This window comes from Talpa occidentalis, unplaced genomic scaffold (genome assembly GCF_014898055.3).
Source record: "Talpa occidentalis isolate TD23 unplaced genomic scaffold, MPIMG_talOcc4v2.1 talOcc4.3, whole genome shotgun sequence".
Lineage (NCBI taxonomy): Eukaryota > Metazoa > Chordata > Mammalia > Eulipotyphla > Talpidae > Talpa > Talpa occidentalis.
The window spans coordinates 49,977,956-49,998,688 of NW_023603184.1; the positions used below are offsets into that span (position 1 = coordinate 49,977,956).

The 20,733-nt window shown below is 41.8% G+C and overlaps 1 protein-coding gene across 4 annotated transcripts in view; it reads left to right on the top strand.

The window, feature by feature from the left end:
* Positions 1 to 392: 392 nt before the first annotated feature.
* The window catches only part of EED (embryonic ectoderm development), a 35,431-nt gene continuing 15,090 nt past the window's right edge, over positions 393 to 20,733 (top strand). For 2 of the 4 annotated variants that reach the window (XM_037523103.2, XM_037523102.2), the window contains exons 1-6: positions 393 to 750; positions 5,266 to 5,418; positions 7,129 to 7,221; positions 17,112 to 17,177; positions 18,550 to 18,675; positions 19,286 to 19,367. In XM_037523103.2, the coding sequence (XP_037379000.1) occupies positions 637 to 750; positions 5,266 to 5,418; positions 7,129 to 7,221; positions 17,112 to 17,177; positions 18,550 to 18,675; positions 19,286 to 19,367 (634 nt within the window). In that variant the 5' untranslated portion in view covers positions 393 to 636. Of the gene's footprint in view, positions 751 to 1,534; positions 1,621 to 5,265; positions 5,419 to 7,128; positions 7,222 to 17,111; positions 17,178 to 18,549; positions 18,676 to 19,285; positions 19,368 to 20,733 lie in introns of those variants that run through there. The other 2 variants (XM_054699583.1, XM_054699582.1) reach the window with 2 other exon arrangements.

The window sequence follows — 20,733 nt, forward strand, 5'->3', positions numbered from 1 at the left end:
GCCGACGGGACGCTTCCACTGGGCGGCCGGGGGGGGAGCGGGCGCAGTGTGGCTTTGGACTGCGCGTTTTCCGCCAAAAACGGAGTCGTGGACAGTCCCGCGAACAGGGGAGGCGCGTCCTCCCCCGAGCCCCGGAGGCGGGGCCCCGGCATGCGCCGCCGAGACGGGAGGAGCCAGCGCGCCGCTCGCGCCGTCCCCGGGGACGCGGTGGTCCGGTCCGCTCCGCGGGCCGGGAGTCCTCGCGGCGGCCGGGACCGCAGGGCTGGGCGCCGCGGCCGGAGCTCCCTGAGGAGGAAGGGGTGAAGGGGGCGCCCCCAGCCGCGCCCCTCCCTGCCCGAGGCGGCGGTGGGGCCGGGGACGAGCGCGGCAGCGCCCCGGGGCGCCGGCGGGGCGCCGGGCGGGCGGCGGGGGGCGCGGGCCGGGCGCGGGCCGGGCGGGGGCCGGGCGCGGGCGGGCGGGCGCGCGCGCGCCCCTCTCTCAGCAGCGTGGCGGGGCCGCACGCTCGCCCGCCGCGGCGGCTGGGCGCGGTTTGCGACAGCGGGGGCGGCTGCGCGGCGGGCGCGGGCCGGGCGTGCTTGACGGCGGTGTGGCGGCGGCCCCGCCCCCGGCCCCGAGCCCGCGGGCAGGCGGCGGAGCATGTCCGAGAGGGACGCGGCGCCGGCGCCGGCGGGAGCGGACATGCCCGCGGCCAAGAAGCAGAAGCTGAGCAGCGACGAGAACAGCAACCCCGACCTTTCCGGCGACGAGAACGTGAGTGCGGCGGGCGGCGGCGCGCGGGCCCGGGCGAAGTTGCGTCCCGCGAGGGCGAGGGCGGCGCGCGCGGGGGGTCCCGTCCCTCGGGGACCGCGGGACCGGCCCGGCCGCTCTGGGGGGCGCGGCGGGGCGGGGGGCGCAGGGCCCGCGGCGGGTCCTCCGGGACGGCCGCGCCTGCTGGGGCGCGACCCCGGGGCCGGCCGGCCGAGCGCGGGACGCGGGGCTCGGGGACTCACTTTCCGGGGGGCGCGCTCGCCGCCGGGAGCAGCACCCCCAGCGGGGGAGGCCGGCGGCCCCGAGCGAGGGCGGACAGGGGCGCTGGCTCCTCTCCGAGTCTGGCGGAGGGACGCGGCGGCCCGGACCCCCCGGCGGCGCGGGAAGAGCGGGGTGTCCCCGGCGCGGGGTCCGCGCGCGCGGCTTCGGGGTCAGGTTTCCTGTGAGGCTCGGGGCGGATCTCGGCGTCCCCGGGCCGGGGAACTCCGGCCGCGCGTTCGAGAGAGCGCCCCAAACATGAGCCCCGGTACCCGGCTGTGACAGCCGCCGCCGTGTGAAATCCCCGGGGCGTTCGGGGGAGTGGCGCGAGGTCGCGCCTTCCGCGCTCCGGCCCCTCAGGCGTGAGCGCCACCCTCGTGCGCGCGGCCCGAAGCCCCGTGTCCCCGGCGCGGGGGTGGGGGGGCCTGGGTGCCGGAGGGGGTCTATGGCGGGGTGCTGGGGGCGGCGCGGGCCGCCGGGGAGGCTCTGGGGCGCTGCATCTCCTGCCCGCTCGCCTCAACCCAGGGCTGCGTCCGGGACCCGCGCCGGCCCCGTCTTGGGACCTGTTTTTGCATTTTCTTCAATTTCCCCACGAAGATTGTGATGGGGGCACAGGTAAGGTCGCTGACTCGAGACTAGGGAAGCTGCAGAAGTCTCAGTACTTTGGAAACTAGTTTTCTCTTCGGAGACCCGGAGGGCGTGTGATCGGCGGGCGCCCGACGCCAGGTGTCGGGTCTCGGCTCTCCCCGGCTGCTCCCCGAGGGGGCGCCCCCAGCCTTCGGGGCCCAAGGGCACGTGAGGGCCGAACGCCAGTGGGGACTGATGTGGTAGTTCTGAGCTGGAGTTATTAAAAGAAAAAAATCTGGGTAAATCTAGACGCCTAACTGACAGCTCCGTGAAGCCAGAGCATCTCACTGCGGCCCAGGAGAGGCGCCCCAGGAGTTGCACAAAATGGATGGTTCTCAAGAGAGGGCGGGGGAGGAGCGGCGGGCCGTCTTCCCTAGGGGAAGGCCGGTCTTATCGGGCCAACCATCTCTCCGGTGCTGGCTGAGAAATTCTTCCTTGATTCCTTTACATTTTCACATTGGGGAGGAGCTGAAACTGTTAGGGGGAAAAGGATGTCCTAAAGTTAATTCCATACAGGCTTTGTGGACTCCACCCCGACCCCAGGCCAAAGCCAAAGACACTGAAAACTCCAAATCCCATCACCACCAAAGGGAAGGTGGCTGGGACCTGAGGGTGGGGTTAAACAGCCAGGTTGATACAAGGCAGACACGTGGGCTTTGGAGGGGTCCCCCATTTTGGCTCTCCACCAGCTCGCAGCGTCCAGCCAGCTCTGAGAGTGACTTTGGGTTTCCAGGTCTTCGGATGGGGTAGGACGCATTAAAGACTTTATTTCCCTATTTTCTCCCTGAGTTGTACATTTCCTTAATTCCCTTTCCCTTGTAAATAAACCTTTTATTAACCTTGTGTGTGCCTGTAGTGGAGTATTAATAAGTCCCTTTTAAGCGTGCGGGTGAGGACCCACAGCCAGGCAACCCGTTCAATATCGGGGCTGTCCTATAACAAAACTACAATGAAGTTAGTTATTAAACTCTGATGGGGTTTGGCACAAACTCCCATTTTGGGACCGTTTTTCCTTTATTTAGGCTAAGCTGCGGTCACCTGCGCAGGGACTGCTGTTAAAGTGAATCGCATCACTGAAAGGGCCTGTTAAAAATTATTGTATGCATATCCCCACCTCCCTGTTTTTGGCCTTTTTAAGATCCTGTAACTGCAGAGTAGCTGCTGGACATGTACTCCAGGTTGCCTGGTGGTAAGAGTAGCGGGCTGAATCCAAAGACTTTTGCTTAAGTAAACCCTGTGGCAGAAATAAGAGAGACAAATGACCATCCCTGTCTGTTTCCTTGTTTGGCAGGGAAGACGGTGGTCCCCTGTCTGGGGCACCGTGTCCTTCCAGTGAGGAGGGGCCAAGGGGGAATAGGCCTGTATGCAATACTAGCTATTAAGCAAAGTTTTCATTACATTTCTAGATTAAATGAAAACATTTTGACTGTGGCATTTACATTTGATTCCTTCTTGATTCCACTTGGAGGAGGTAGGCAAGAGTAGATAAAAACATGGAATATGTCCTAGTAGCATTCTCTCTGCATGGCTTCTTGATTAGCAGTAGACTTTTAACCAAAATGTAAGGGAGCTGGAATACAAATGTCTTAAAGTTTTATTTTATTTCTCTAGTGAAAGATAATTTTTTAGGAAATGATAAATGAACACATTTAAAATTTTTATTTTACTTAGTTGGTATCCAGGCAGATGTGTCCAACAGTACACATGTATATCAATAATGAAAGGAGTGATGAAATTGCGGGTGGAAACAAACCTTTTTTTCTTAATGGTCGGAAAGACATTTGCAGGGACATTATTAACCTATATTCTAAAGAGTCTTAAGAATGCTCAAAGATGGTGAAGACAGTTATAGTGTATGGTTTTCCATGGAAACAAAACTGTTTTCAAAATTTGCAGGTATGTGGATATAGGCTACAGTGGTTTGATGAAAGGAAAAAAATAGTTTTCTACACTAAATTTTAACTATAAACACAGTTGAAAGATAATAGAAAAAGTTATTTCAAAGTAGGAATGAACTTCAAAATTTTATAATTCTAGTTCTATACTGATTATGTTAAATTACAGTTCATATATTTAAACTTTTTTTTATTATTTATACAAGAACTGGGGTATAGGCCACAGGTGCAGGGGGTGAAAGGATTCTCCAGAGATAGAGTGGGGAACAGAACAGGCAGATTGACTGAAATACATTGCTGAGGGGAGCAGCGGGCTAGACAGGAGAGGTCTGCTGTGCCATGTGGGATTCTCACTGTATGGCCGGGATCGAACCCACGTTGCAGAGGCTGTGGACAGCTTCACAGTGCTGCGCTCAACCTGCTGCGCCACAGGAGAGGCCCTTTTGTGATTATTTTTTTTTAAGCATGTCATTTTGGTTGGAACCATTTGAGGGTTTAGAAATCACTCTCAAGAAACTGCTGTATAACATTGTTTTTAAGCCACTTAATATGAATTTTTAATATATTTTTGACGTTCCAATTAATTTTTAACCTTCAGTAATATAAAACTAGCTTTAGAAATAGTCATTTAGAAATAATCCATAAGGCAGTAAGTAGTTCATAGGCTGTATTCTAACAGGTAATATAGGTGCTCTCTGGAAAAAGACTTCCTCTAGAATGAATTTAGGAATGATTACGCTAAAGAAATCTTTTTTCCTCCAGGAAAAAGACCAATTATAATAAAGTAAAAATCAAAATCAACAAGCAGTTATTAACCAGAGACACACTGGGTGGGGAGGGGAGGGAGTAGGATCAAAACAAGGGTGGTGGTGATGGGAATTGTACGGAGACTATAACAAGATGAAAATGCGTACACTGTGCAAAAATGGAAAATGATGTAAAAAAATATATAAAATTTAAAAACAAAATATTTTTCCCAAAGAATTTATAGGACTAAGTAATAAAAGGAGGTTGTGAAATCACTTCTGAGGATTGAGGGCCACTAATATAGCTGGTGGACTGGAGAGAGGGTATAAATTCAGTGGATTTTCAAAGTATCCTGCCCAACATTTAGGAGAATTTTACTTTAGAGAGGGAGAGTTACTGAAGTTCTACTATGAATATCATTTTTACCGTAGAGCTGTATGGTAAATTTCACTTACAAGTAGCACAAAATATATAGAACTTAAAAAAAAATTCTAAATGACTAAAGTGTTAAAAATAGCAGAATTTGAACAATAACAGGGTTTTCAGAATTGCATTTAAAGTAGGGAGCGCTAATACTCCAGCCTCAAAGTCACCCACCGCTGTGCTCCAAATTGAGCAGCAAAGTAATTATGCAGATCTGATTTTCATCTATATGAGTTTTGGGAGCCAGAGTTTTGGGTTTGAATCCCAGCAACCTAACCAGCAGGAGACCAAATAGGCTCTCTAAGCAGCACTTCGTGATCTAGCAGAACCTTTTGGGACAGTCAAAAGCCATGAAGACTAGTGAGCCAGTGCGGCAAAGTGACTGGCAATTCTGATGTTAGCAGGTGCTTTTTATCATTACTTGGAGACAGAAGTACATGTTTCTGTTACTTGTAAAATTTATTAATAAGTTCATTTTGTTCAATCAGCAACTACCCAATACAAAGTCATTTGCTACTAAATACATTATTGCTGTTTGATATAATTTTTCTTGATTTACTGTTCACAGGATGATGCTGTCAGTATTGAAAGTGGTACCAACACTGAGCGCCCTGATACACCTACAAATACACCAAACGCGCCCGGAAGAAAAAGTTGGGGGAAGGGAAAATGGAAGTCAAAGAAATGCAAATACTCCTTCAAATGTGTCAATAGTCTGAAGGTAAGTGGCAGTCATTAGTAGACTGCAGAATTATTTCTCAGCGGTAAACATTGTGATTAAGATACTCTGTCAAGTTTTAAATGTTTTAAAATACAGTACTTTGAAGTTTTTATTGCAATGCAGATTGCATAGTGATTATAGTCCAATCTACATTTGGTTAGTTTTTGTTTTGTTTTGTTCTTTTAATTTAAATGAGGAATACCTAGTAAAGTCGCCTGGTTAATTTTTTTATGCTTTTACTTATAAAAGACTTTGGGAAATGGTACTCTTCATAATTTGAAATAACCTGTAAATATAACCCACTTTCTGGTACCTGTTACTGAAAACTGTTAACTTTGAAGCAGCATACATTGAAATAGATGTAAAAAAAATTTTAAGTAGTCTTCAGAAAGTTCAAGAAAGCTATGGCTTCTGTGGAAATTATTTTCCTGTGGTGGAGCAGTATTCATTGCTCACTGTGTCTTTAAAAAAAGGGAATATCTCAGGATATTTAAAAAAAAAAAAACGCAGCAAAATAACATTTGTGTCAATATTTAATTATATGAACTATGTTTAGGTAGCATATCCATGGGTGTTTTTAACTGCTGTTTAAATATTTCAAAAAGCTAAAGCTGTGACTTTTCAAAGGATAGAAATAAAAGTTGTTGCACTTTAAAAGTGAAAGCAGGGCCTCCCTGATGGCACAAAGGATTAAGTTTCAGCACTATCAAGCTATCAGCAGCCACTGCAGCACAGGGTTCAATCCCTGGCCAGGAAGCTACCCACATGGCACAGCAGACCTCTCCTATCTTACCCACTGCTCCCCTCAGCAGTGTGTTTCAGTAGATCTGCCTGTTCTGCTCCTTACTCTTCCTGGTGAATCCTTTCTCTCTCTCTCTCTCTCTCTCTCTCCCTCTCTCTCTCTCTCTCTCTCTTCTCTCTCTCTCTGTATACACACACACACACACACACACACTTACTACCTCCAGCGTATACCCCAGTTCTTGTATGCAAAAACAAATCTTTAAAAAACAGTGAAAACAGTGTGTTCAACTGACTATGAAAGCTGCTATTGAATACCAAGAGATTGCTGGTGAAATCCTAAAGCTAAAAAAATAGCTTTGTGAATAACAGTGAGTTTTTGTATTCCTCTTTACAACTTCTGGTAACTGTCAAGTTATAATCTGTTGACTTTTATGTGCCCCAATACCCAAGTAGTCTAGTTCATTATAAAACAATTAATTTATAATTGTTTTTTATAGAACTAATATAAAGTAGTAATTTGAAAATTTGTAAACTGAAATGCATCAGTTTACCAGGGAAAAAATAAACATAATAGTTTAGTGAGTGCAAGCCAAGCTATATTAATTCTTAGGTCATTTGTTGGTTTCCCATTTCAGGAAAATAGTGTCATAACTTGCTTGTTTATTTTGATTCAGAAGTCTGTCATTGATTTTAAGAAGGTAGAAGACAAATATCAAAATATTTTCATAGATGAGTACTTGTTACCTAACTTCTGATTTCAGTTAAATAAGTTGTTATAAAACTCTTATATACAGATATTTGAAAATGTCGAAACTAAATTAGTAGATGTCTTTTTAGTGTCAAGGTAACTTTTTGTATACAAAAGAGCAGCTTGCATTTTGGGAAAAAGCTATTGGGGGGTGGTCAGTTTTACTGTTTTTTGATTTCTAAAATATATTAATTTTTTTATTGATTTCATGCTTATAGGAAGATCATAACCAACCATTGTTTGGAGTTCAGTTTAACTGGCATAGTAAAGAAGGAGATCCGTTAGTGTTTGCAACTGTGGGAAGTAACAGAGTGAGTATTAAAGGGTTTCTTTGGCATTTGACTAAATTATCAGATTCTGGTGTTTCATAAATACTGAAATGTAATGATTTTCAAAGAAAGTTTATATAGCTCTTTTGACAGTAGTATTCTTTGTTATAACAGTAAAGCTTTCTAGAAATTGTCAGATCAAAACTAGTATTAATGACTTAAAATACATCTTTATTTCATATTTTTCTCCCGGTTGCTTATGAAACAGGTTTCTATTTATATTTTGTACTTTTCCCCAAAAGTTTAGACTTTTTTAAAAAAATAAAGTGAAAAAATATACTATAACCTAGTCAACAGTCCTGTAAGGAATACTTTTCAAAAATATTAATGTAGATGAGATTATTAATATGTAGTGGTAGATGATTCAGACACTCAGTTCTTCTATGATTATTTAGCAGGCTATTGCTAACATGATTATAGGTATTAAAAAGGCGGAAAGAAATTTATATTTAGTTAATCATAAATGCTATATATCATCTGTATTATTCATTTTAGATTATGTGGCAAATTAAAAGGACCACCATACCTCAGAAAGTTAACATTTGAGCTGTGTCCATGAGGTAGTCATTAGTAGGCAAAATATATTTTCTTATGTAATTAATACATAAATGCTTTATAACTACTGTAAGATTTTTTTTTTCTTTTCCTCTGCTCTTTTCTTTCCAGCAGTTAGATCATGTATTTATTTTATTTTTTCCATAATCATTCATGTTTTATTAAGTCATGTAGTATCATTGGAAAAGAAATTTCACTTTTAGACTGTTTTTCCCCCCATCACCATCCCTTTTAACCCCTTCTTCTTTTCCCTAACCCCTTCCTTTTTAACTTCGACTTTACAGTGCTAAATATACAGTATTTGTTTTTATCGTTCTGATTTGTTTTATTGCTAATAATTTTCTCAAACTTCCTCCATTGTGTTGAAAATGGCATCATTTCATCCTTTCTTATGGCTGTGTACTCATCCATAGTACAGATACTCTAGCTTGTCTTGATCCAGTCCTCTACTGATGGAAATTTAATCTGCTTCTGTGTCCTACCTATTGTAGATAATGCTGCTGTGAACACTGTGGAACATGTGGCTTTTTGTGTTGAGGGTTTCATATTTGGATAGATGCCCAGGGTGGGGTAGCTCAGTTGTACATTTCTTCCATTTTTAGTTTTTTAAGGTAAATACAGATTTCTTTCTGTAGTGATTCTACCATTTTACATTCCTACCAGCAGAATAATAGACATCCTCTTTTTCTCTACACTCTCCAGCACTTGGTGGTCTTTTAATATTGTGCCATTCTCACCGGTTGAGATGGTAGGTCATTGTTTTAACTGGAATCTTTCTCATTGGAAACAGTAATGAGCATTATTTTCGCATGTGTATTGTATTATTTTATCTTCTTTGGTGAATTATCTCTTGTATCTGCTGCCCATTTATTAATACGAATGTTTGCTTTTTATTGTTAAATTCTGAGTTTCGTATCTTGGATATTAGCCCCTTATCAAATATGTATTGTACGATACTCTCTTCATTGCAGTCTCTTTTTAGTCTTTCCATATTTTCTTTTGCTGTATACGTGCTTTTTAACTTGAGGTAATCCCAGTTGTTTATTTTTAGTTCCCTTACCATAGTGGTTGAGCTACCAGAAAATCACTGAAGTCATGCAAAATACCACTAATGTTTTCTTCTATGTATTTTATTGTTGCAGATCTTATATCTAAATTTTTAATCCATTTGGAATTTATTTTTGTGTTTGGAGTTAGGAAGTGACCCAGCTTCATTCTTTTATCAGTGGATTTACGATTTTCTTAGCACCTTTATTAAAGAAACTGTCCTTTCTCCATGGTATGGTCATAACTGCCTTTTTTTTTTTTTTTTTAAATAGTTTTTTTTTTTTTTTTTACAAGAATGGGGTACAGGCCAGAGGTGTGAGAGGGTTTCACCAGGTGTGAGAGGATTCACCAGAGACAGAGTGGGGAACAGAACAGGCAGACTGACCGAAATACACTGCTGAGGGGAGCAGCGGGCAAGTCAGGGGAGGTCTGCTGCACCATGTGGGTATATTGCCGGCTGCCTGGGATCGAACCCACACTGCAGAGGCTGCAGATGGCTTCACAGTGCTGCGTTCAACCGCCTGCCCCACAAGGGAGGCCCCCATAACTGCTTTTTCATCACAGATTAGGTGTTCACCTACATGTGGGTTTATTTGTGGCTTTCACATCTGTTCCACAGATCCGCATATCCATTTTTGTGTCAATACCGTACTGTTTTCAAGTACTGTTGCTTCTTAGTAAAGTTTGAAATTTCGTAACGTGATACCGCCATTTCTCTCCTTTTTCTCAGAATTGTTTTTGCAATTCAAAATCTTTTGTACTTCCATTTTAATTTCAATATTCAGTTTCTTTGAAAAATATTGTTGGTATTTTAATGAAGATTTAATGAGGATTATGGTATATAAACTTTAAAGTTTATAGGTGGAATAGTCATTTTGATTATGTTGATTTCCCTCATCTGTGAGCATGAGATGTCCTTCCTACCCCCATGTCACTAAAGTCAGTAATGTCTTACAGGTCTTTCAACTCCTTAGTTAGGTTAATTCTGAATGTATTTAATTCTTTCTGAAGGAATTTTAAGTGGAGTTGTCATCTTAATGTCTTTTGCTCATTTTTCATTGTATATAAAGTGCATTAAGAAAAGCTACAGTGGGGCCTCTCTGGTGGCGCAAGGGTTTAAGCACCACACTATGAAGCAGTCCACCGCCTCTGCAGCACGAGTTTGATCCCCAGCCAGCCAGGGAGAAACCCACATGGGGCAGCAGACTTCTCCAGCCTTGCCCGCTGCTCCCCTCAGCAGTGTGTTTCAGTCAGTATGTCCTGTTCCCCACTCTGTCTCTGGAGAATCCTCACACCTTTCGCATCTCTGGCCTGTACCCCAGCTGTTGTATGCATAAATAAATAAATCTTTTAAAAAAAGAAAAAGAAAGAAAAGCAATGGATTGTTGTATGTTGATTATGTTATCTATCACTTTGCTGTATTCATCTGTTTTTTTCTGTAGTAGGAATCTTTAGGATTTTCTGTAATGACTGGAGTAGTGAGTTTCACTTCTTTTCAGACTTGGAGTCCTTTTATTTCCTTATAATTCTGGCCCAAACCTTTAATACCAAGTTAAGCAAAAGTGACGGCAGTGGACATCTTACCTTGTTTCTGGTCTTAAAGGGAAAGCTTTCAGTTTTTCAGTGTTGAGTATTATATTGGTTGATAGCTTCTGATACTTGGTTTTTATCGTGTTGAGGTAGGTTCCTTTGATTCCTGTCTTGTGTAGAGTTTTAATAATAAGGGGGTACTGAATATTATTGGAGCCTTCTCTCCATCTTGATATTATCATGACTGTTATCTTTACCTTTGTTGCATTAAAACAAATGATGTATTACATTGATTTATGCGTATTAAATCATTATTGTATTCCTAGGATAAATCCCACTTGATCATGGTATATAATCCTTCTGATAACTTTGTTTCATTTGATTTGCTAGTATCTTGTTAAAGATTTTTTGCGTTGATGTTCATCAGACTTGTTGATCTATAATCTTTTCTTGTGCTGTCTTTGGTTTCCGTATCGGGGTTATGTTATCATTGGAAAGTGTATCAGTGAGTATTCCCTCTTGTATTTTTAAAAACAATTTGAGCAAGATAGGCATTAGTTCTTCTCTAAAAAATTTATAAAGTTCAGTTGTAAAGCCATCTGCTCTGTTTCTGGATGTTTTTTGTTGGGGGGTATTTTTTATTGCTGCTTCAAATCTATGCTTGTGATCAGTTTGTTGAGTTCATGTGTTTCTTCCTGGATTTGTCTTGGTAGATTATATTAATCTAGAAATCATTTGTTTCTTCAAGATTGTTGAATTTATTTTGATTATAATTGTTCATAATAATAACTTCTTATTCTTTGTTTTTCTGTATTATCTGTGGTAATTTATCCTTTGTTGTTTGTGATTCTTTTTCATTAATGTTTTCTCTTTTGGTTAACCTAGCTAGTGATTATTTGTCTATTTTGTTTTATCTTCTGAAAGAGCCAACTCTTAGAGTCCTTGATTTTTTTTTTTGTTTTTTTGTTTTTTTGTTTAACGTAGGCCCAGCTGTTTATCTTCTTCATTTTCTTTACTTCTGGAGATGAGTCCTCAAAGATGTTTCTGAGGTGTATGTGATGGTTTCTTTTGCCTATGTTTTTGTGTATATATTTTATGGTGTCAAGTCTTACATTCAAGTCTTATCCATTTTGAGTTGTTTTTTGTGCACGGTGTGAGATTGTAGTCTAGTTTCCCTCTTTCACATGTGTTGGTCCAGTTTTCATAGCACCATTTTTTTTTTAAATAGTATTTTTTTTTAAGATTTATTTATTTATACAAGAACCCGTGTACAGGCCAAATGCGTGGGAGGGTGAGAGGATTCACCAGAGACAAAGCAGGGAAACAGAACAGGCAGACTGACCGAAATACACTGTTGAGGGGGAGCAGCGGGCTAGTCAGGAGAGGTCTGCCGTGCCATGTGGGTAGCTCCCTGCCCGGGGATCGAGCCCACACTGCAGAGGCTGCGGACAGCTCCACAGTGCAATGCTTAACTGCCTGCGCCACCAGGGAGACCCACCTAGCACCATTTTTTGAAGAGACTTTCTTTGTTCCAGTTTATGTTGTTTGTTCCTTTGTCCAGGATTAGTTGATCTATGTGTGACTTTATTTCTGGACTTTCGGTTAAATTCCATTGGTCTGTATGTCTGGTTTTGTTCCAGTACGATGATGTTTTTAATATAGTCTGGGAGTATAATAGCTCTAGTCTTACCTCTTTTAGTCAGGATAGCTTTGACTATTTCAGGTTTTTGTGATTCCATATGAATTTCAACAATATATGTTCCATTTCTTTGAAGAGTGCCATTGAGGTTTTTACTGGGATCACACTGGATCTATAAATTGCTTTTGACAGGATGGCCACTTTGCTAATGTTAATTTTTCCAATCAATGAGCAGAAGGATATCTTTCCACTCACTGTGTCTTCATCTATATCCTTTAATGTTTTTGTAATTTTCCTTGTATAGGTCACTCACCTCCTTTGTTAGGTTATTCCCAGGTATTTAATTTTTTGGTATAATTGTAAATGGTACGGTTTTCTGAATTTCTTCCTCTTCAGATTGATTGCTTGCAAATAGGAAGGCTACTGATTTTTGTTTATTGATTTTGTAACCTGCTACTTTGATAAAAACTGGTTTATTATAATTAATTTTTCCATGGATTGTTTAGGATTTTCTTTATATGTTAACATATCATCTGCAAGCAGTGGTCGTTTTACTACTTCTTTCCCTATTTGAATTCCTTATATGTCTTTCTCTTGCCTTTTTGCTCTCGCAAAGACTTCTGGTATTATATTGAAAAGCAGTGATGAGAGTGGACATCTTGTCTTGATCCAGACCTTAAAGGGAAGGATTTCAGTTTTTCACCACTAAGAATGTTGCTAGGAGCCTCCCTGATGGCACAGGGGTTTAAGTCTCGCCACTGTGACGCTATCAGCAGCCACTACAGCATGAGTTCGAGCCCCAGCCAGGGTGTTAACCCACATGGCGCAGCAGACCTCTCCTCTCTCTCCCATTGCTCCCCTCAACAGAGTATTTCAGTAGATCCTCCTGTTCTGTTCCCCACTCTGTCTCTGGTGAATCCTCTCAACCCCCACCCCTGGCACCCCTGGCCAATACCCCCGCTCTTGTATCCATAAAATAAATCTTTTGAAAAATACATATATTTATTTTAAATATATGTATATTTAAATATGTGTAAATGCATGTAAATATTTAAATATATATGTGTTTTTAAAGATTTATTTTATAGAGAGATATATATACACACACACACACACACACACATAGGGCTTTTATAATGTTATGGTATGTTCCTTTTGTCCCAAGTATTTTGAGGGTTTTCCTCATAAATGGATATTGAACTTTAGCAACTGTCAAGCCACTTATATTTAAGGTTATTGAGATATAGATGCTCATTGCCCTTTTTTTTGGTTTGTGTTTTTAATTTTTTGAGGTCTTATATGTTTTGTTTCTTTCAATTTCATTTCTATGTGTCTGCTGTGCTATTTCTGTTCGTTTTTGTTTGAAGGTTCTGCTGACATTAGTATTTGATGGGCTTATATGTGTGATCTCTTCAATGATCTGGTATCCAACTTGTTCAGATGGGGCCTCATTACTCCTCCAGGTTGCATGATTTATGTATCTCTTAACTCTGTATTTTTTTTTTGGTTGTTTTTTTTTGTTTGTTTTGTTTTTTGTTTTAAAGATTTATTTATTTATTTATACATACAAGCACTGGGTACAGTCAGAAGCACGGGAGGGTGAGAGAATTCATCAGAGCCAGAGCGGGGAGCAGAGCAGGCAGAAGGACCGAAGTACACTGCTGAGGGGAGCAGCGGGCGGCAGGAGAGGTCTGCGCGCCATGTGGGACCCTCCTCCAGTGGCCGCGGAGCAGCCGGGGATCAAACCGGCGCTACAGAGGCTGCGGGCAACTTCGCAACCCATCGCTCAACCGCTGCGCCACTGGGGAGGCCCTTAACTCTGTATATGTTGTTTTGCTTTATAAGAACCCCTATAAGACTACTTTCATTTGTAGGTTGGTGTTAATAAATTGTAGTTTTTGCTTTTCAGTGAAGTTCCTGAAATCTTCTATCTTGAATGTTTAATCTTGCTGGGTTAAGGATTCTGTCTTGGAAATCTTTCTTTAAGTACTTCAAATGTCTCTTGCCAATATCTTTGTGCTTGTGATGTTTCTACTGACCAAGTCACTGACAGTCTGATTGATGTTCCCTTATAGGCTACCCTTTTGTCTTTCGATATTTTTAGTATTCTATCCTTGCTGTTGACTTCTGCAGTATTAGTGTAATGTGTATGTCTGTCTGGGTGTTTTCTCTCTCTCTTTTTTTTTTTTTTAAGATTTATTGTATTTATTTATGCATACAAGAACTGGGGTCTACGCCAGCGGTGCGGGGGTCAGAGATATAGGTGTGGAGACAGAGTGGGGAGCAGAAAAGGCACACCTACTGAAATACACTGCTGAAGGGAGCAGCGGGCAAGACAGGAGAGGTCTGTTGCACCATGTGGGTAGCTCCCTGGCTGGGGATGGAACTCATGCAGCAGTGGCTGGCAATAAGCTTGATAGTGCTGAGACTTTAACCCCTGTGCCACCAGGGAGGCCTCTGTCTGAGTATTTTCTTTGGAATCCTTTGGGCCTCTTGGATGATACCTATGTGGCTTGGTTTTGACATTGAGATGGTTTTTAGCAATTCTTTCTTTAAATAAATTTTCTGTGCCTTTTTTTTCTTCTGCTGGACCACCGTGATGCAGATGTTATTTCTTTTTAGGTTATCTCAAAGACCTGTTCTCAATTCTTGTTATTATTTTTTCTCTCTTTGTCCTGTATGTGTGTTCTTGGACAATGTGCTTTTCAGCTCATTTTGTTTACTTGTGTTAGTCCGCTTGTTGAAGCCCCTCAATTGTTTTTGTTCTTAATCAGTTATAATATTTCTTAGCTCCTTTACATGTAATTGTAACTGCCCCATATTTGGTCTTGATGTTTTCTCCATTGTTTTGTGTTTTGTAAGTGCTGTTGTAACTGTTATCTTCATGTCCTCTTCAGTCATATTTTACAGTTGTATTGCACTGAGAAGCTTGCATTTGTGCTGTGTTCTTCTGTTTGTTCATTTTTACTTTTTGTGGCTTGTGATAGAGGTAGACTTTTTAGATTGTTGTCTTTGCACCTGTTGACGTAATGGAAGAATTGGTTCTGGTAAAGGATAAACATATCTTTTAAAAAGAAAAAAAAAAAGCATAGTCGTAGATAAAAAAGGGCTAGTGTAGTTGGGCCCCAAGGGATTAGTGGGAATCAGGGATTCAAGCTCTTTACTATGCTGTGGGTACCGGAGTTGTATGTGTGGGTCCATAGCGATCCCCTTCCCTAGGGCAACTCCTCAGTGTTAGTGTCTTTTTTTTTTTTTTAAGATTTATTTATGCATACAAGAACTGGGGTACAGGCCAGAGGTACGGGGGCGAGGGTGAGAGGACTCACCAGAGATAGAGTTGGGAACAGAACAGGCAGATTGACTACTGAGGGGAGCAGTGGGCGAGTCAGGCGTGGTCTGCTGCGCCATGTGGGCCACCTCCCAGGCCGGGGATCGAACTCCTGTTGCAGTGGCTGTGGATAGCTTCATGGTGCTGCATCTAAACCCCTTGCGCCAATTATAGTCATGTGTCAGCCTCCACTTCTAGACTACTATTGAGCACCAGATGCAACAGGCACAGATTGTAGTTGATAGGTGCAGTAGATTGGCAGTTACTTTCTTCTGTTTTTCAGCACAAGGACTTATCCTGGAGCTTTTTCTTCTACTACTAACAAGGTGCTTAAATTCTGGTTTACGCAAATAGTCATTTTTCTTGATTTAGCCCTGATGTGTGAGGTGGTAGGTGTTTTGACTATCCCAGTCTTGGCTTTAGTAGTAGCCTCTTCTGTGAGGAGACAGGTGTTCCAACCTGTTTCTTTCTACTGTTTCAGGCTTTAGGCTGTTCTGGGCCTGAGTCTCAGGCTCAGACCAGTAATCCTAACTCTGTACTCCTGAGCCTGTAGCTCTCCCCCAATAGTACACCCTTTTCGTAGTGCCAGGTCTGATGATCCTAATGTTGGCATGTGCCCCTGAGCCAGTAAGGGGTTCTGCAGTGCAGCTGTTTCTCCCTCTTACGGGTTGTACTATTTCTTGGAGGTTGTAGTACCCCAGCCTCACTGTAAACACAGGTCACTTACAGTTTTTCCTTCCTCTTTCTTCTGGTGTTGCTTCTAGTATGTGTATGGTCATCCATTTTTCCTTCAGGTGGTTTTGGCTTTGTTCTGCTGCAATCTGGTTGTGCAATATCAAGGGGATGAGCTCATCTTCTTAACTGCTGCCATTTTGTCTCACTCCTTCCCTAAGACTTTAAGAACCTAATTAAAGGATGATAAACTACAAATTTAGGAAGTATTTATACTTTATAAGGTATTTTCACCTTTTGAGGTATTCAGTATTACTCATTTAGAAGAACTTTTGCAATTAAGGTATGTTATAAGCATTGGAGATAGAAATCATTTTGTTATTACTTAGAAAATTATATAATGCGTTAAACTTTATGACTTCCTTAAGTCTAAAGGAGCTTTTTAAGGCAATAGTTTCTGTTGTATTTTTATCTTTTTTTAAAGATTCATTTATTTATGCATACAAGGGCTGCAGTACAGGCCAGAGGTGTGGGGGGTGAGAGACAGAGTGGGGAGCAGAACAGGCAGACTGACTAAAATACACTGCTGAGGGGAGCAGTGGGCAAAACAGGAGAGGTCTGCTGTTCCATGTGGGTAGCTTCCTGGCTGGCCAGGGATTGAACTCGTGCTGCAGAGGCTGTGCATAGCTTCAGAGTGCTTTGCTTGGAACTCCCCTGGTGGCACAGTGGTTGAGCGCTGGGCTGTGAAGCTGCCTGCAGCTTCTGCAGCGCCAGCCACGGGCAAGCATCCCAAAGGGCGCTCAAACCTCTCCTGCCGCACCCGCTGCTCCCCTCAGCAGTGTACTTCATTGGTCTGCCTGTTCTGTTCCCCGCTCTGGCTCTGGTGAATTCTCTCACCCTCCCGCCCTTCTGACTGTACCCAGTGCTTATATAAATAAATAAATCTCAAAACAAAAAACGAAGTGCTGTGCTTAACCTCTTGTGTCACCCAGGGAAGCCCTCCATAGTATATTAATGCACATCTGTGACTAAAGTAATTTTAAATGCTGAAGAGAGTGTTTTTGTTTAAAATAACATTTATTGTATTTTTGTTTTCATTAGGTTACCTTATATGAATGTCACTCACAAGGAGAAATCCGGTTGTTGCAATCTTATGTGGATGCTGATGTATCCTTTTCTGGGGCTTTTAATATCTTTGGCTAAAGAAATTGACTTTAAATAACTACACCAAAACTTGTTTAAATTGATTAATTTTTTAAAATTACATTGTCCTGTCTATCCGAATCCTCTTGCGTAACTATCACCATCACCCAAAAGATTTCTCCTAACTAATTTTTGTAGTTTTCTGATCCCTAGGAATCCATGTAGGGTGGGTGTAATAGGAAGGTTTAGGTGGCTAAAGATGAGCATTTGAAGTTCAGTAATAGACAGTTGTTGCAAAGAGTAACTAAAAGCTCCTGTTTCTTTGACTTAATAGAATTTTGTCAATTTAGGATAGTATTTTGATAACTTGGGTTAATCAGAAACTGTGACTGGCAGTCTTGCCAAGTATTTGATCAACACAGCCTATAGGCAAAAAAATTAAAAGTTCAGGGCCTCCCCGGTGGCGCAGCGGTTGAGCGCTGGGTTGTGAAGCTGCCCGTGGCTTCTGAGGTGCTGGTTCGATCCCTGGCTGCTCCCCGGCCACCGGAGGAGGGTCCCACATGGCGCGCAGACCTCTCCTGCCGCCCGCTGCTCCCCTCAGCAGTGTACTTCGGTCCTTCTGCCTGCTCTGCTCCCCGCTCTGGCTCTGGTGAATTCTCTCACCCTCCCGCGCTTCTGACTGTACCCAGTGCTTGTATGTATGTATGTATGTATGTATGAATGAATAAATAAATAAATAAATCTTTTTTTTTAAAAATTAGAAGTTCAGTTTAGAAAATGAAGTATTGCAACGTGGGTTCATAAGGAAAAAGATTTAAAAAGGCAAAGGGTTAGACATCTGTCCAAGTTTGAAGATGTTTGTTCCAGATCCATTTGTAAAACAGCACACAAGAAAAGAGAGGTACATTAGTCTCCCCTAGATGATATAGAAATAAATGACTTGTTGCCGTATTGAGATACGTCTTGCATAGGAAACAGTGCAAAATTGAGTAGTTACTAATCTTGATCAAGAGGCATGTAGTCAGAAGTATTAAAATATAGCAAGAGTCAGCAAATTACAACTCTTGGAGCTGACCACCTATTTTAATAAGTGAAGTTTTATTGGTATACTGTCACCATTCACTTATTGTCGTGTAGCTGCTATAATAGCATTTAGTTGGTAAACAAACAGCTAAGTAATCAAAATTGAGGTGAAGGCTTAGATTTGTTTATTTGTTATAGATTTTAGAGGTTAAATCTGGTAGTATAAAAGCAAAATGGGTTTCCATGTACTATTGTAATCATTGGTGTGTTTACTTTTCAAAAACTTTCTTTTTTTTTTTTTCTCCTCGGCGCCGCCACCTCTTCCCCTCGCTGCCTCCTCTACAAACAATATTTCTTAACTGACATTTCTTAGGCTGATGAAAATTTTTATACTTGTGCATGGACATACGATAGCAATACAAGCCATCCTCTACTGGCTGTGGCTGGATCTAGAGGCATAATTAGGATAATTAATCCCATAACAATGCAGTGCATAAAGGTAGGTTGTCGGATTAAATTATAGTTCTGCTTTTTTTTCATGCATATCTGAAAATTTTTTAATGTTGGATTTTAAACTAGTGGATCCAGTGTAAAATTTTTAATTTGATTTGTACTTTGCTTATTGTTTCAGAAAAGTCTTTTGATGCCTGTCACATCTGGGTAATGCATATTAAAGAATAAGTGGGAAAATTTTATCTGCAAGATTTTCTCTTTAAATTATTTACCTCCCTCCTTATTCTGAGAAGTTCTAAATGAACAGTAACATACTGAGTTCATTTTCTAAGATACCCAAATCAAAAGTCCCTTGTAATAAATCAAAATGGTGAAATAGTTGAAAGTTGGTATTCAGAGAACTTTTACAAATCCCTGGGGACACATTGGAATTATCTAAGGATCTTTTAAAGGCACTTGCTTGTGCTTCAGCTAATCTAATCAAACCAGAACATCTACAGATGTGATTTGAGCATTTTTTTACCTTCATGTTTGTTGGGTGATTTTAATAAGCAGTCAAAATTGAGAAATACTACTTTAAGTAAAACTAAGATTAATGAAAAAGAATTTATTGATTTTTAGATATGAAACTTGAAATGTTTGAAATTTAATTGTAGCACTATGTTGGCCATGGAAATGCTATCAATGAGCTGAAATTCCACCCAAGAGATCCCAATCTTCTCTTGTCAGTAAGTAAAGGTAAGACAAGAAATCCTTCATTTGGTCCCATTTATTTAGAAATGATAATTTCTTTTTAAGGGACAAACACATAAGGAAGAAATCCAAGTTCAAAAAGAATTTACAGCAGTTAAGTTTCAGTAGAAAAATCTCAGGTTTACAAAATCTCAGGTTTACAAACCAAGCATTGGGGAAAGGACCCCTGAATAACACTGTTAAATAGGGGAGGGAAAACCACAAGGAACTGTGGTGATAGGTCACAGTGCTGTAGTGGTGGGAGAACTACAGGAATCACACCTGGTGGGGAGAAGTCAGAGACCATCCCCAAATTAACAAACATGTAAGTAAGTAAATAAAACATTAAGTCTACAGTAAAAATATGACCACCCTGGTGGTGCAGAGGTTAAAGTCTCAGCGCCATCAAGCTATTGCCAGCCACTGCAGCATGAGTTCTATACCCAGCCAGGGAGCTAATCCACATGGCGCAGCAGACCTCTCCTCTCTTGCCCACTCTTCCCCTCAGCAGTGTATTTCAGTAGATCTGCCTGTTCTGCTGCCCACTCTGTCTCTGGTGAATCCTCTCACCCCCCACACCTCTGGCCTAGACACCCATTCTTACATGCATAAATAAATAAATAAATAATCTTTCAAAAAAATAATAAAAGTAAAAATAGGGCCTCCCTGGTAGCGCAAAGGGTTGGGACACACCTGTGAAGCGGTCCGCAGCCTCTGCAGTTAGATCCCCGGCCAGCCAGGGAGCAACCCATGTGGTTCAGCAGACCTCTCCTGACTCGTCCGCTGCTCCCCTCAGCAGAGTACTTCGGTTAATCTGCCTGTACTGTTCCCCACTCTGTCTCTGGTGAATCCTCTCACACCCCTCCCACACACACACACCCCTCTGGCCTGTACCCCAGCCCTTGTGTGCAGAAGTAAATAAATCTTTTTTTTAAAAAAAGTAAAAATAAATAACACTGTTAACATCAGATGTAAAAAAAAATTAGTACTGAGGATTAGCTATATATGAGCCTTCTTATTTACCATATTGCTATATGATAGTTCTATGACTTCATTCTCAATTGAACTATTGAACTTTATTAATTTTATGTGCATATCACCAAAATTATGACATTTTTAAGAGTTTTAATTAAGGTTATTTTTACAAATTGTCTTTGCGCTATCCAATCATATAGTAAGGAATAATGTACCTACAAAATCAATTTGCTCTTTTTATGTGTCTGTTTGCATATATATCTGCAGCTGTGTGTGTGTAAACTTTCATTTCATGAAGGATTCCCTATAGAATTCGTTAAAAGTGCTAAATTTTCCAGGATAACTCCTTGAAGTATTTCCCATACATGTAAAGAGAAAGCATTACATAGTTCTTTGT